At 45.5% G+C, this 14856-nt stretch overlaps 1 protein-coding gene across 1 annotated transcript; it reads left to right on the top strand.

The window, feature by feature from the left end:
- The first annotated feature begins 121 nt into the window (after positions 1-121).
- Positions 122-10402, top strand: cdca4 (cell division cycle associated 4). The gene is made up of 2 exons (XM_049595794.1): positions 122-252; positions 7239-10402. Exon 2 carries the CDS (start codon positions 7248-7250, stop codon positions 8175-8177), a length of 930 nt encoding a protein of 309 aa, XP_049451751.1. The 5' UTR covers positions 122-252; positions 7239-7247; the 3' UTR covers positions 8178-10402.
- The last annotated feature ends 4454 nt before the right edge of the window (positions 10403-14856 follow it).

Genomic DNA, 14856 nt, shown 5'->3' with positions numbered 1-14856 from the left:
TTAAAGTGATTAAAATATTTAATAAACTGACTGTTTATATTTGAGACTATCTGTGGTCTATTAAGCTCCTCCCCCTCTGCCCCCCCCCCCCCTCCCCGCTCCGCAGCACACACACACACACACACACACACACAGACGGAGCTGGTTCAGTTTTTGAAGCCGTGGCATGAATGATCTCATCTGAGGCTGATCTCCGCTCCTCCTGCCGTCGATCCTATGACCGAAACAGGAGTAAAATAACACGGACACGAGGTGAGTCACGTCCCGGGGCCTGAGAGCACAGGCTCCGGTCACCGGGCGGTGTTTTAACGGAACTTCTGAGCGGAGAGATAAACTCTTGTTTTTGGGCAGAAAAGGAGGAAGGACCGCGGAGGATGTGTGGGTGGGCGCTTCGGGCTAATTAGCTTGTTAGCATCCAGTTTGTAGACAGTAAACGAGACAGAGGCAGAGCTCTGTAAACATCCACACACAGTTATAATTGTATTTATTAATATTACTTTACAGTTTAACCCAACGTGTTAGCACAGATAGCTTAGCTTCAGCCCGTTCACTCAGACGGTAGAAGCTAACAGTTAGCCGGCTAGCTGTTAGCTTCTAGCGCAAAATGGCCTCATTGTCGCTGTGAAGATGTGATGCTGAAAAGACAAAGCATGCGGCAGTCACGTTCAGCAGCTCCTAACCGCTCGTTTCACCGGCTCTGCACCGGCGGTCGGTACCGGGAGCGTCCCGGTAATGAGGGGGACACGTTTATGAACAACACCGCCGCGGTTTGAGAGTGTTTGTTGGGTTAGTTTGAGACGGTGGGCCGAGAAAGTGTTGGTTTCCTCTGAGCGGTGGGGGATGGGCCCAAAGAAAAGAGCCATTGACGTAAAGCGAGGCTGCATTTTGTTTGGCTTCAGCCATAATAACACCAGGTACACTTTAGGGACTGTTCTTAACTTATCACAGGTAACACAGGCATCATATTTAATATCATGACCCTCTCTGAAGATACAGATATTTACAGATATAAAGAGCGAGGCTGCATTTTGTTTGGCTTCAGCCATAATAACACCAGGTACACTTTAGGGACTGTTCTTAACTTATCACAGGTGACACAGGCATCATATTTAATATCATGACCCTCTCTGAAGATACAGATATTTACAGATATAAAGAGCGAGGCTGCATTACATATATGTAACTATATAATGTTGTAAACATGTATGTTTACGATAATATATATATATATATATATATATATATATATATTGTAAACATATGTACATATATAATATTGTAATCATTTACGTACATATATTGTTAGACTAGTTAATACTTGTACTCCAGCAGTATATAATTTTAACGGGGTGTTTTTTCTCCTCTCTTGATGAATCACTTCCTGTTCAGATCTGTCAGACAAGTTTTAAAACACTGTGTGTGTGTGTGTGTGTGTGTGTGTGTGTGTGCGCGCGTCAGCATTTTCGTGTTAGGTCCTGTGACTAAATCTACTGTTAATGCCTCTTTTTAATAAGAGCATTATAACAAACAGGTTTAAATAATTAATTATGATGCAGGTCTCAGTCAGCTCAGTGAAACATCTGAACAGGTCCTAGTCAGATCAAGTAAACTTTATTGATCCTCAGCAGAGGAGACAGACAGGTAATAAATAAGAACTAAATAATAACTGACATGTTAAAGTGTGAGTGGTGTGATTATTAACAGCTTCAGATATCAATATTTACAGATTAACCCTACTGTAACTGACACAGTGAGCCGGTCTCATGTTTAAAGAATCAGAGTTTAGGTTTAAATATTCTGATTTTATTATTCAGTCCATGAAGGTGTCGATGTGAACATGTCCATCAGTTTGTGAACTGTGTCTGACTTTATTATTGAAAATATAAACACAGTCTGATGAACACATGACGCACTGTGACAGGGTTATTATATATTCACAGGACGCACTGTGACAGGGTTATTATATATTCACATGACGCACTGTGACAGGGTTATTATATATTCACAGGACGCACTGTGACAGGGTTATTATATATTCACATGACGCACTGTGACAGGGTTATTATATTCACAGGACGCACTGTGACAGGGTTATTATATATTCACAGGACGCACTGTGACAGGGTTATTATATATTCACAGGACGCACTGTGACAGAGTTATTATATATTCACAGGACGCACTGTGACAGGGTTATTATATTCACAGGACGCACTGTGACAGAGTTATTATATATTCACAGGACACACTGTGACAGGGTTATTATATTCACATGACACACTGTGACAGGGTTATTATATTCACAGGACGCACTGTGACAGGGTTATTATATATTCACAGGACGCACTGTGACAGGGTTATTATATATTCACAGGACGCACTGTGACAGGGTTATTATATTCACAGGACGCACTGTGACAGGGTTATTATATATTCACAGGACACACTGTGACAGGGTTATTATATTCACATGACACACTGTGACAGGGTTATTATATTCACAGGACGCACTGTGACAGGGTTATTATATATTCACAGGACGCACTGTGACAGGGTTATTATATATTCACATGACGCACTGTGACAGGGTTATTATATTCACAGGACGCACTGTGACAGGGTTATTATATATTCACATGACGCACTGTGACAGGGTTATTATATATTCACAGGACGCACTGTGACAGAGTTATTATATTCACAGGACACACTGACAGGGTTATTATATATTCACATGACGCACTGTGACAGGGTTATTATATATTCACATGACTCACTGTGACAGGGTTATTATATATTCACATGACTCACTGTGACAGGGTTATTATATATTCACAGGACGCACTGTGACAGAGTTATTATATTCACAGGACGCACTGTGACAGGGTTATTATATATTCACAGGACGCACTGTGACAGGGTTATTATATTCACAGGACACACTGTGACAGGGTTATTATATTCACAGGACACACTGTGATAGGGTTATTATATTCACAGGACGCACTGTGACAGGGTTATTATATATTCACAGGATTATTATATATTCACAGGACACACTGTGACAGGGTTATTATATATTCACAGGGTGCACTGTGACAGGGTTATTATATTCACAGGACGCACTGTGACAGGGTTATTATATATTCACAGGACACACTGTGACAGGGTTATTATATTCACAGGACGCACTGTGACAAGGTTATTATATATTCACAGGACACACTGTGACAGGGTTATTATATATTCACAGGACGCACTGTGACAGGGTTATTATATATTCACAGGACGCACTGTGACAGGGTTATTATTATATTCACATGATGCACTGTGACAGGGTTATTATATATTCACAGGACACACTGTGACAGGGTTATTAATATATTCACAGGACGCACTGTGACAGGGTTATTATATATTCACAGGACACACTGTGACAGGGTTATTATATATTCACAGGACGCACTGTGACAGGGTTATTAATATATTCACAGGACGCACTGTGACAGGGTTATTATATATTCACAGGACACACTGTGACAGGGTTATTATATATTCACAGGACGCACTGTGACAGGGTTATTATATATTCACAGGATTATTATATATTCACAGGACGCACTGTGACAGGGTTATTATATATTCACATGACGCACTGTGACAGGGTTATTATATTCACAGGACGCACTGTGACAGGGTTATTATATATTCACAGGACACACTGTGACAGGGTTATTATATTCACAGGACGCACTGTGACAGGGTTATTATATATTCACAGGGCACACTGTGACAGAGTTATTATATTCACAGGACGCACTGTGACAGGGTTATTATATATTCACAGGACACACTGTGACAGGGTTATTATATATTCACAGGACGCACTGTGACAGGGTTATTATATATTCACAGGGTGCACTGTGACAGGGTTATTATATTCACAGGACGCACTGTGACAGGGTTATTATATTCACAGGACGCACTGTGACAGGGTTATTATATATTCACAGGACACACTGTGACAGGGTTATTATATATTCACATGACGCACTGTGACAGGGTTATTATATATTCACAGGACGCACTGTGACAGGGTTATTATATATTCACAGGACACACTGTGACAGGGTTATTATATATTCACAGGGTGCACTGTGACAGGGTTATTATATTCACAGGACGCACTGTGACAGGGTTATTATATATTCACAGGACACACTGTGACAGGGTTATTATATATTCACATGACGCACTGTGACAGGGTTATTATATTCACAGGACGCACTGTGACAGGGTTATTATATATTCACAGGACACACTGTGACAGGGTTATTATATTCACAGGACGCACTGTGACAGGGTTATTATATATTCACAGGGCACACTGTGACAGAGTTATTATATTCACAGGACGCACTGTGACAGGGTTATTATATATTCACAGGACGCACTGTGACAGGGTTATTATATATTCACAGGGTGCACTGTGACAGGGTTATTATATTCACAGGACGCACTGTGACAGGGTTATTATATTCACAGGACGCACTGTGACAGGGTTATTATATATTCACAGGACACACTGTGACAGGGTTATTATATATTCACAAGACGCACTGTGACAGGGTTATTATTATATTCTGTAGGTGTATCATATCTGCCTGTTTGTTACAGGTGTATCATATTTGTCGGTCTGTTACAGGTGTATCATACCTGTCTGTCTGTTGCAGGTGTATCATATTTGTCGGTCTGTTACAGATGACTCATACCTGTCTGTCTGTTGCAGGTGTATCATATTTGTCGGTCTGTTACAGATGACTCATACCTGTCTGTCTGTTAGAGGTGTATCGTACCTGTCTGTCTGTTACAGATGACTCATACCTGTCTGTCTGTTGCAGGTGTATCGTACCTGTCTGTCTGTTACAGGTGACTCATACCTCTCTGTCTGTTGCAGGTGTATCGTACCTGTCTGTCTGTTACAGGTGACTCATACCTGTCTGTCTGTTGCAGGTGTATCGTACCTCTCTGTCTGTTACAGGTGACTCATACCTGTCTGTCTGTTACAGATGACTCATACCTCTCTGTCTGTTGCAGGTGTATCATACCTGTCTGTCTGTTACAGGTGACTTATACCTGTCTGTCTGTTACAGGTGTATCATACCTGTCTGTCTGTTGCAGGTGTATCATACCTGTGTGTCTGTTGCAGGGGTATCATACCTGTCTGTCTGTTACAGGTGACTTATACCTGTCTGTCTGTTACAGGTGTATCATATTTGTCGGTCTGTTACAGATGACTCATACCTGTCTGTCTGTTACAGGTGTATCATACCTGTCTGTCTGTTACAGGTGACTCATACCTCTCTGTCTGTTGCAGGTGTATCATACCTGTCTGTCTGTTACAGGTGACTTATACCTGTCTGTCTGTTGCAGGTGTATCATACCTGTCTGTCTGTTGCAGGTGTATCATACCTGTCTGTCTGTTACAGGTGACTCATACCTGTCTGTCTGTTGCAGGTGTATCATACCTGTCTATCTGTTACAGGTGACTTATACCTGTCTGTTTGTTACAGGTGACTCATACCTGTCTGTCTGTTGCAGGTGTATCATACCTGTCTGTCTGTTACAGGTGACTTATACCTGTCTGTTTGTTACAGGTGTATCATATTTGTCGGTCTGTTACAGATGACTCATACCTGTCTGTTGCAGGTGTATCGTACCTGTCTATCTGTTACAGATGACTCATACCTGTCTGTTGCAGGTGTATCGTACCTGTCTATCTGTTACAGATGACTCATACCTGTCTGTTGCAGGTGTATCGTACCTGTCTATCTGTTACAGATGACTCATACCTGTCTGTCTGTTGCAGGTGTATCGTACCTGTCTGTCTGTTACAGGTGACTCATACCTGTCTGTCTGTTGCAGGTGTATCATACCTGTCTGTCTGTTACAGGTGACTTATACCTGTCTGTCTGTTGCAGGTGTATCATACCTGTCTGTCTGTTACAGGTGACTCATACCTCTCTGTCTGTTGCAGGTGTATCATACCTGTCTGTCTGTTACAGATGACTCATACCTGTCTGTCTGTTGCAGGTGTATCATATTTGTTGGTCTGTTACAGATGACTCATACCTGTCTGTCTGTTGCAGGTGTATCATACCGTCTGTCTGTTACAGATGACTCATACCTGTCTGTCTGTTGCAGGTGTATCATACCGTCTGTCTGTTACAGATGACTCATACCTGTCTTTCTGTTACAGATGACTCATACCTGTCTGTCTGTTACAGATGACTCATACCTGTCTGTCTGATCTCAGTCTGTATTACATTAAAGAAAATAAAGAAAGCTAATGTTAATCTGCAGAGATTAGAGTTAACCCCATAATGCTCAGACATAAGGTGTTCAGAGATATGTCACTGTACCTGTGTGTCACCCGTGTGTCACCTGTGTTCTCCTGACTGTGCCGTGTGTTTTCTCTCATGTTGTCCTTCAGGGAGACAGATGTGTGTGTGAACTGACCTCTGACATCTAGTCTGCAGATGATTTCTGGGAGTTGGAGGAACTTGTCTGTTGGCAGGACGAGTGTTCGCTGTGCAATCAGGAAGTTGACTTGACACCCCCCAACCCCCCCCCCCCCCCCCGCTGTGAAGAGAAAGTGTAAATCTTGTTGAACTGGTTTTGTGTGTGTGTGTGTGTGTGTGTGTGTGTGTTTAGAAACCTGATCTCCTGTTTAACCCTCAGTGGTTGGCGGTGGTGTCAGCGAGCTGCTGATGTCACAGAGTGTGTATTTGGTGTCACTCTGCGTGTTATTTTGGGATGCTCGACAGTCTGTGACAGCGTGCTTGTCCCGCCCAGCAGGAGTCTGACATGGGCAGAAACACTGCTGAACAAACGCACGTCGTCGTACTAAAGGACTTGAAGCGTTGTGGGCGGGGCCGAGCTGCGTAGCTTTGTGCGTCTCAACAGGAAAGGTAGAGCAAACTGTAAGAGTAAAACAAACTACTTCCTGTTTCCTGTAGAGGTTAATTTTATAGAGTCACAGCTGCTGTCGAGCAGATCGTAGCTCTCTCCTGTCTCATGACATCACACTCTGACGTCATCCTAACCTTAAGGTCACTATGCTAATGACGTTCAGAGGTGTGGTTTGCGTGTAATGTTTGTGTGTGCGTTCAGTGTTAGTGTGATTAACGCCCTGTCGGATGTCTGACTGACTTTCTGTCTCCTCACCATCATCACAGAGACACAACATGTTCCCGAAGGGCACCAAGCGCAAGTTCTCCGACTCCGGGGAGGAGCCAGTCTCCAGTGGCGACCAGATCCCGGCGGCTTCAGCTGCGGTGACTGTGGCGGCTCGGACGCTGACGTCCTCTTACAGCCTTCAGCGGCAGTCGCTGCTTGACATGTCGCTCATCAAGCTGCAGCTGTGCCACATGCTGGTGGAGCCCAACCTGTGCCGCTCGGTGCTCATCGCCAACACGGTGCGGCAGATCCAGGAGGAGATGACCCAGGACGGCACCTGGCAGATCATGACCCAGGCTCTGGCGGCCGCCCAGTGTCCTGCAGACCGCCTGGTGGCCACAGAGGTGCTGTGTCGGCAGACAGATGCGGCGGCGCAGGCCGGGCAGAGCCCAAAGCCTTTCTCGGTGGTTGGCCTGGAGGAAGGCTACCACGCTGAGGAGGTGGTGATGGAGGGAGATGTGGAGACGGAGGTCACCATGTCCACTCTGTCGCCCGTCTCCCCCCAGCTGTCCTCATCCTCTTACCTGGCAGGACCATTTGGCATGGGGCCCTGCTGGGAGGAGGAAGAGGAGGACGGTGAGTGCGAGGAGGACGAGGAGGAGGACAGTGAGGAGTGTGTGTCCGAGGGAGAGGACGGAGAGCAGGACCACCTGAGTGCAGACTCCAGGACAGGGGAGCAGGTTTTTGGGACCTTTGAGATCAAGCACCCAGCTCCGCCCCCTGACCCAGCGCTGGACGAACTGTTTTCAGACGTGGACCCGTCCTACTATGACCTGGATACGGTGCTGACAGGTATGCAGAGTGCCCCCAAGATGGGGCCATATGACCTGCTGGAGAGCCTTTCGTCTCACGGGCCCACGGCGCTCAGCTCCAGCTCCAGCTGCAGGTCGGACCTGAATGAACTGGACCACATCATGGAGATCATAGTTGGCTCCTGAGAGCTGGGACGGTCCTGCGGCCCGCGCTGATCCCTCAGACTCTTCAGACTATGCACAGTACACGTGTGCATGTTCTGTATGTGCTGTTGTTACACGCTGAGACGGGTGGAGGTTTGACACAGGGTGGGAAACTGACGGCGAGACACGTTTTAGGACCGGCTGTTAGAGGCGGAGTTAACCTGCTCCAACTGTAACCCCTTTTCCACTGCACAGAGAGCACACCAACACCTGACCAACACCTGAAACAACACCTGACCAACACCTGCTAACATCTGCTAACACCTGACCAACACCTGAAACAACACCTGCTAACACCTGACCAACACCTGACCAACACCTGCTAACATCTGCTAACACCTGACCAACACCTGAAACAACACTTGCTAACACCTGACCAACACCTGCTAACACCTGAAACAACACCTGCTGACACCTGAAACAACACCTGCTAACACCTGCTAACACCTAACCAACACCTGCTAACATCTGGCCTTTTAATGTAACGAGAAAGGTTACAATCAGTGTTCACTCCTGGGTCACATGACTCTGCAGTGGTCATCAGTATTTATTAGCTCCAGTCATTAATGTAAAACACAACGTCTGGGTGAACGCGCTAATTTTAGCCCCTTAACCGGCGAGATGCAACGACACGCCACCACAAAATATGGTCTGTCTCCGCCCAGCAGTGCTCAGACATCGGTGCGTATGAGTCTTCACTGAGTGTGAGAGACAGACTGAATCCACAGTAAAATTTGTTTTCCTGTAGTCTCAGCGTGTTTACTGTTTACCTGTTCTTTGACCTGTCTATGACGTTGACATGACACACCAAAAAAAGGCGCACTGATCTGCTGCAGAGTCGACAGTGGGACACAAGTCTATCTCCTGTTTTAAAGAGGACTTTCTGTGTTTAAAAAACGGATGTAGACACAGTAATCCAGGTGTAACAGGTGTGTCAGCAGGTGTTGGACCTCCATCTTTGACTTTCTAACAGTCTCAGTGTCAACGGTGATGTGAACGAGTCCGTTAGTTTCCCACCCTGTTGTTTGAACCCAAACTCTGTCGCTGTGTGAGAGGGCGGAGATAATTAGTATCCCATGATGCATTCTTCTTTACGTTGTCTCCATGTTTACGTCTGTCCATCTCTATTTATTGTCACATGGACTGAGGAACACCTGGTCATGGTCACACTACATCACACGCAGAACAAAGTGTAAATGAAATCTATGAGTGAAGATATTTTCCTACAGATGTGAGCAGTTATGATGGAGTCTATGGAAATGTACCTACCTGTAAATACAAATATATTTTTTGCATTATACAGCAGCGGGGGGATTTTTGCAAGTATCATTTGATATTCTTCTTGTTTTTATGTTTCCTCCCTGCTCAGCGGTTTTTAAGATTTTAATGTAGCCAGACAGGAGCGAGACGGCGTCTTCCTGTGGTTTGGTATCTGACGGGTGCGGCGACATCGTCACACGTTCACATTCTCTAAAGCTTTACACGCAGGATGGACACCTGTGAGGACGTGTCCTCTGTCCTCTGTCCTCTGTCCTGCTTTACATTCACACCTGATGACCTGAAGCATTTGGAGAAACCCCGGGGTGATAATATTAATATTAATAATAATAATTACTGCATCAACAAGCCATATTTCTTTCTGTGCAGATGAAGACTTCTGTCCTAATTTATTGTTTTTATTTATTGTATTTATTCTCTCCAGGTACAGACCATGCCATAGTATTGATTATTGATCAGCAGGCCCCATCAAATTGTCCAAATGAATCTGCAGTGTTTCCTCCTCAGCTCTTTATTATTAGTAATAATTAATAACCGGGTTGTTCCAGTCTCTATGCAGCTCTGTCAGACGTGTTTGATTGATTGTAGACGACTCTAATGTCCTTTAAGTCCTTTTATGCAAACAGTTGCCTTTCTCCTGAAGATGTGGAAGATGAGACCTGGTTGGTTACCATGGTGATGAAGAGATGAAACTCAGGCTAACACACACACACACACACACACACACACACACACACAGTATTACCACACGCTGAATCCTGTAACACCACAACAACACTCCTGAAGGATGTCACTCTGGTCTGAATGGGAGCTAGAACTTCAAAGACTAATTACCTTGTAAAATGTATGCATTTTTTATATCCAGGAAAAATTACAAAACCATTGTAGCATCTTTGTAAATATTTTTTATAATAAAAGGTGCAACTATCCTCCGTGTGGTGTCCTTTCACTGCCCCGAAAGAGACAGAAAACCAGTTCAACAACATGTTGTAACATCATGTGACTCTGATGACTGAAGAGGGACCTCTGATCTAAAGGGACAGTTGGGACAGTTTGGAGTGAGGCGGTCTGAGGTGTGTGTTCAGTGTGTTACCTTCAGCAGACGTCCATCCTCAGTTTGGGGAATCAGGCCGGAGTCTGACAGGTAAACTCGGTGACGTCATGCTGTGGGCAGAGTCAGCAACTTAACATGTTTGTAGACCTGAAAACATTAATATCAGTTAAAGATGTGTCACATCAGTCATGATCACACTGAGATGTAACGATGACGCAGATGATGAAGAGTCTCAGGTACAGTTCACACAGAGCAGCTCAGGTGAGACATGATGTAACGTCCATGACCAAACTGCTGTACCTTTAATGAGGTGACAAACATTCCTATCGTGAACATGGTAACATTCTGACTTGTTGACATCATGACCTCACACTGTAACACAACAACAACAGGAGGAGGAGGGCTGCAGCAGAGTGGATTCATCCTCACTCTTTCACGTACAGATCCACTTTCCAGACTTTATTTGGACTTCCTGACTGCATGTTGGGAAGTGTCTGCATGTTGGGAAGCATCTCTGCATGTTGGGAAGTGTCTGCATGTTGGGAAGCATCTCTGCATGTTGGGAAGGGTCTGCATGTTGGGAAGCATCTCTGCATGTTTGGAAGGGTCTCTGCATGTTGGGAAGGGTCTCTGCATGTCGGTGAGTGTCTCTGCATGTCGGCGAGTGTCTCTGCATGTTGGGAAGTGTCTCTGCATGTCAGTGAGTGTCTCTGCATGTTGGGAAGCGTCTCTGCATGCCGGTGAGTGTCTCTGCATGTCAGTGAGTGTCTCTGCATGTTGGGAAGGGTCTCTGCATGTCGGCGAGTGTCTCTGCATGTTGGGAAGCATCTCTGCATGTCGGTGAGTGTCTCTGCATGTTGGGAAGGGTCTCTGTGTGTTGGGAAGGGTCTCTGCATGTCGGTGAGTGTCTCTGCATGTCGGTGAGTGTCTCTGCATGTCGGCGAGTGTCTCTGCATGTCGGTGAGTGTCTCTGCATGTTGGGAAGGGTCTCTGCATGTCGGTGAGTGTCTCTGCATGTTGGGAAGTGTCTCTGCATGTCGGCGAGTGTCTCTGCATGTTGGTGAGCGTCTCTGCATGTCGACGAGTGTCTGCATGTTGGGAAGGGTCTCTGCATGTCAGTGAGTGTCTCTGCATGTTGAGAAGGGTCTCTGCATGTTGGGAAGCGTCTCTGCATGTCGGTGAGTGTCTCTGCATGTTGGGAAGGGTCTCTGCATGTTGGGAAGGGTCTCTGCATGTTGGGAAGCGTCTTTGCATGTTGGGAAGGGTCTCTGCATGTCGGTGAGTGTCTCTGCATGTTGGTGAGTGTCTCTGCATGTTGGGAAGGGTCTCTGCATGTTGGGAAGCGTCTCTGCATGTCGGCGAGTGTCTGCATGTTGGGAAGGGTCTCTGCATGTCGGTGAGTGTCTCTGCATGTTGAGAAGGGTCTCTGCATGTTGGGAAGCGTCTCTGCATGTCGGTGAGTGTCTTTGCATGTTGGAAGGGTCTCTGCATGTTGGGAAGCGTCTCTGCATGTTGGGAAGAGTCTCTGCATGTCAGTGAGTGTCTTTGCATGTTGGGAAGGGTCTCTGCATGTTGGGAAGGGTCTCTGCATGTCGGTGAGTGTCTCTGCATGTTGGGAAGGGTCTCTGCATGTCGGTGAGTGTCTCTGCATGTTGGGAAGGGTCTCTGCATGTTGGGAAGCGTCTCTGCATGTTGGGAAGCGTCTCTGCATGTTGGGAAGAGTGTCTGCATGTCAGTGAGTGTCTTTGCATGTTGGGAAGGGTCTCTGCATGTCGGTGAGTGTCTCTGCATGTTGGGAAGCGTCTCTGCATGTTGGGAAGGGTCTTTGCATGTTGGGAAGCGTCTCTGCATGTTGGGAAGAGTCTCTGCATGTCAGTGAGTGTCTTTGCATGTTGGGAAGCATCTCTGCATGTTGGGAAGGGTCTCTGTATGTCAGTGAGTGTCTTTGCATGTTGGGAAGCATCTCTGCAAATTGGCGCGTCTCTGCATGTTGGGAAGGGTCTCTGCATGTTGGGAAGGGTCTCTGCATGTCGGTGAGTGTCTCTGCATGTCGGTGAGCGTCTCTGCATGTTGGGAAGGGTCTCTGCATGTCAGTGAGTGTCTCTGCATGTTGGGAAGGGTCTCTGCATGTCGGTGAGTGTCTCTGCATGTCAGTGAGCGTCTCTGCATGTTGGGAAGGGTCTCTGCATGTTGGGAAGCGTCTCTGCATGTCAGTGAGTGTCTTTGCATGTTGGGAAGGGTCTCTGCATGTTGGGAAGCGTCTCTGCATGTTGGGAAGAGTCTCTGCATGTCAGTGAGTGTCTTTGCATGTTGGGAAGGGTCTCTGCATGTTGGGAAGGGTCTCTGCATGTCGGTGAGTGTCTCTGCATGTTGGGAAGGGTCTCTGCATGTCGGTGAGTGTCTCTGCATGTCGGTGAGCGTCTCTGCATGTTGGGAAGCGTCTCTGCATGTCAGTGAGTGTCTCTGCATGTCGGTGAGCGTCTCTGCATGTTGGGAAGCGTCTCTGCATGTTGGGAAGAGTCTCTGCATGTCAGTGAGTGTCTTTGCATGTTGGGAAGGGTCTCTGCATGTCGGTGAGTGTCTCTGCATGTTGGGAAGCGTCTCTGCATGTTGGGAAGGGTCTCTGCATGTTGGGAAGCGTCTCTGCATGTTGGGAAGGGTCTCTGCATGTTGGGAAGCGTCTCTGCATGTTGGGAAGAGTCTCTGCATGTCAGTGAGTGTCTTTGCATGTTGGGAAGCGTCTCTGCATGTTGGGAAGAGTCTCTGCATGTCAGTGAGTGTCTTTGCATGTTGGGAAGGGTCTCTGCATGTTGGGAAGGGTCTCTGCATGTCAGTGAGTGTCTTTGCATGTTGGGAAGCATCTCTGCAAATTGGCGCGTGTCTGCATGTCGGCGAGCATCCCGCTCTGCATTAAAGTTTAATGGCGCCTGTGTGACTCAGCAGAACGACGGCCTGAGGAGAAAAAAACCATCATCAGAAAAACAGACGATTGTGTCTTTATAAACAACAACAGGAGCACCATCAGTAAACATCTCACAGAGGTCTTTACTCTCACCTTTGTTTGTTTGTTTGTTTGTTTATGCGTTGTTGTATCTTGGGTAGTCTGCTGTAACATCTGGCCTTTTGGTTAAATCTTTTTAAACCATGTGTGTGTCTATGAATGTGTCCTGTCCCTTCTGTCTGTCCCCACGGTGTCTCAGGAGGGTCAGAAATAGCTGTTAGAAACTCACACTAAACACACCTGAGCAGCTGCAGGTCGACAAGAAAAACTCCTGCACTATCAGTCAGTCTTTGAACACACCACAGCTCTGACAGCTGCCATCATGTGTGACCTCAGGTATGACCAACTGTCACGTCTTTATCAGGCATCTCTGTGTGACCCTCGAGTCACACCTGAGCTGACAAGTCGTCTGTGTGTGACCCTCGATGATGATGATGATGGTGATGATGATTTGATTTGATTTTATTTGGATCTCTTTTAGCCATTGGCTAATCTTCCAAGAGTCCACATCAAGATTAAAAACAATTAAACATACAGTAATCATAACACTTAAACATATAATCATATACATATATAGATTCACTCACTCACGCACACACACTCACGCACACACACACACGCACACACACACACACACACACACACACACACACACTCAGCCAAAATATATTAGCACAATTTGAGTACCATATATGTCTACATATATACACACATTCATTCAAACAAATGCATGTATGAAATGAAATATTCATGTGAATGAGATATTCATTCACAGAAATACCACTACTGTGCAAACCTACTTGCAATATAATATTGTGATAATAACAACATTTAAAATACAAATACAAATCCTACAGTCAACAATCCAACTGCCAAACCGCTCCTGAGTAATTATTGTAATGAATTCCATAATTTAATGGTTCTGAAAATGAAAGTCCGCCTTCCCATTTCAGTTTTTATTTTTGGTAATACATAATGATTTTTATCTCTTATTCTAACGTTGACTTGATGTTTTTCACGCACTAATAACAACTTGTCCTTGATACTCACTGGCTTGCTAAACTTTTGAATCTTTGAAATTAGTGCAATAGAATGTTGTCTCACATGCTCTACTACTGTGGGCCATCCCATCATAGCATGAAGTTCACTTACTGCTTTTTCAAACCCACATCTTAAGACCATTCTAGCTGCCTTGTTTAATGTAATCTGCAGCCTCCTCATATCTCTCAGAGCTGCATTACCCCACACTGCACAGCAATAACTAATGTGACTATAGATTAGACTATGACATATTACCTTAAGAGTGTCTTTAGATAAAACTTTACAAT

Source organism: Epinephelus fuscoguttatus, linkage group LG14 (assembly GCF_011397635.1).
Source record: "Epinephelus fuscoguttatus linkage group LG14, E.fuscoguttatus.final_Chr_v1".
Classification (NCBI taxonomy): domain Eukaryota; kingdom Metazoa; phylum Chordata; class Actinopteri; order Perciformes; family Serranidae; genus Epinephelus; species Epinephelus fuscoguttatus.
Note: the sequence above shows the minus strand (reverse complement) of the source record. Positions and strands in the feature narration are given on the sequence as shown.

Excerpts from the sequence above, each read along its gene's own strand:
- cdca4 (XM_049595794.1), top strand. The coding sequence starts at position 7,248 with ATGTTCCCGAAGGGCACCAAGCGCAAGTTCTCCGACTCCGGGGAGGAG.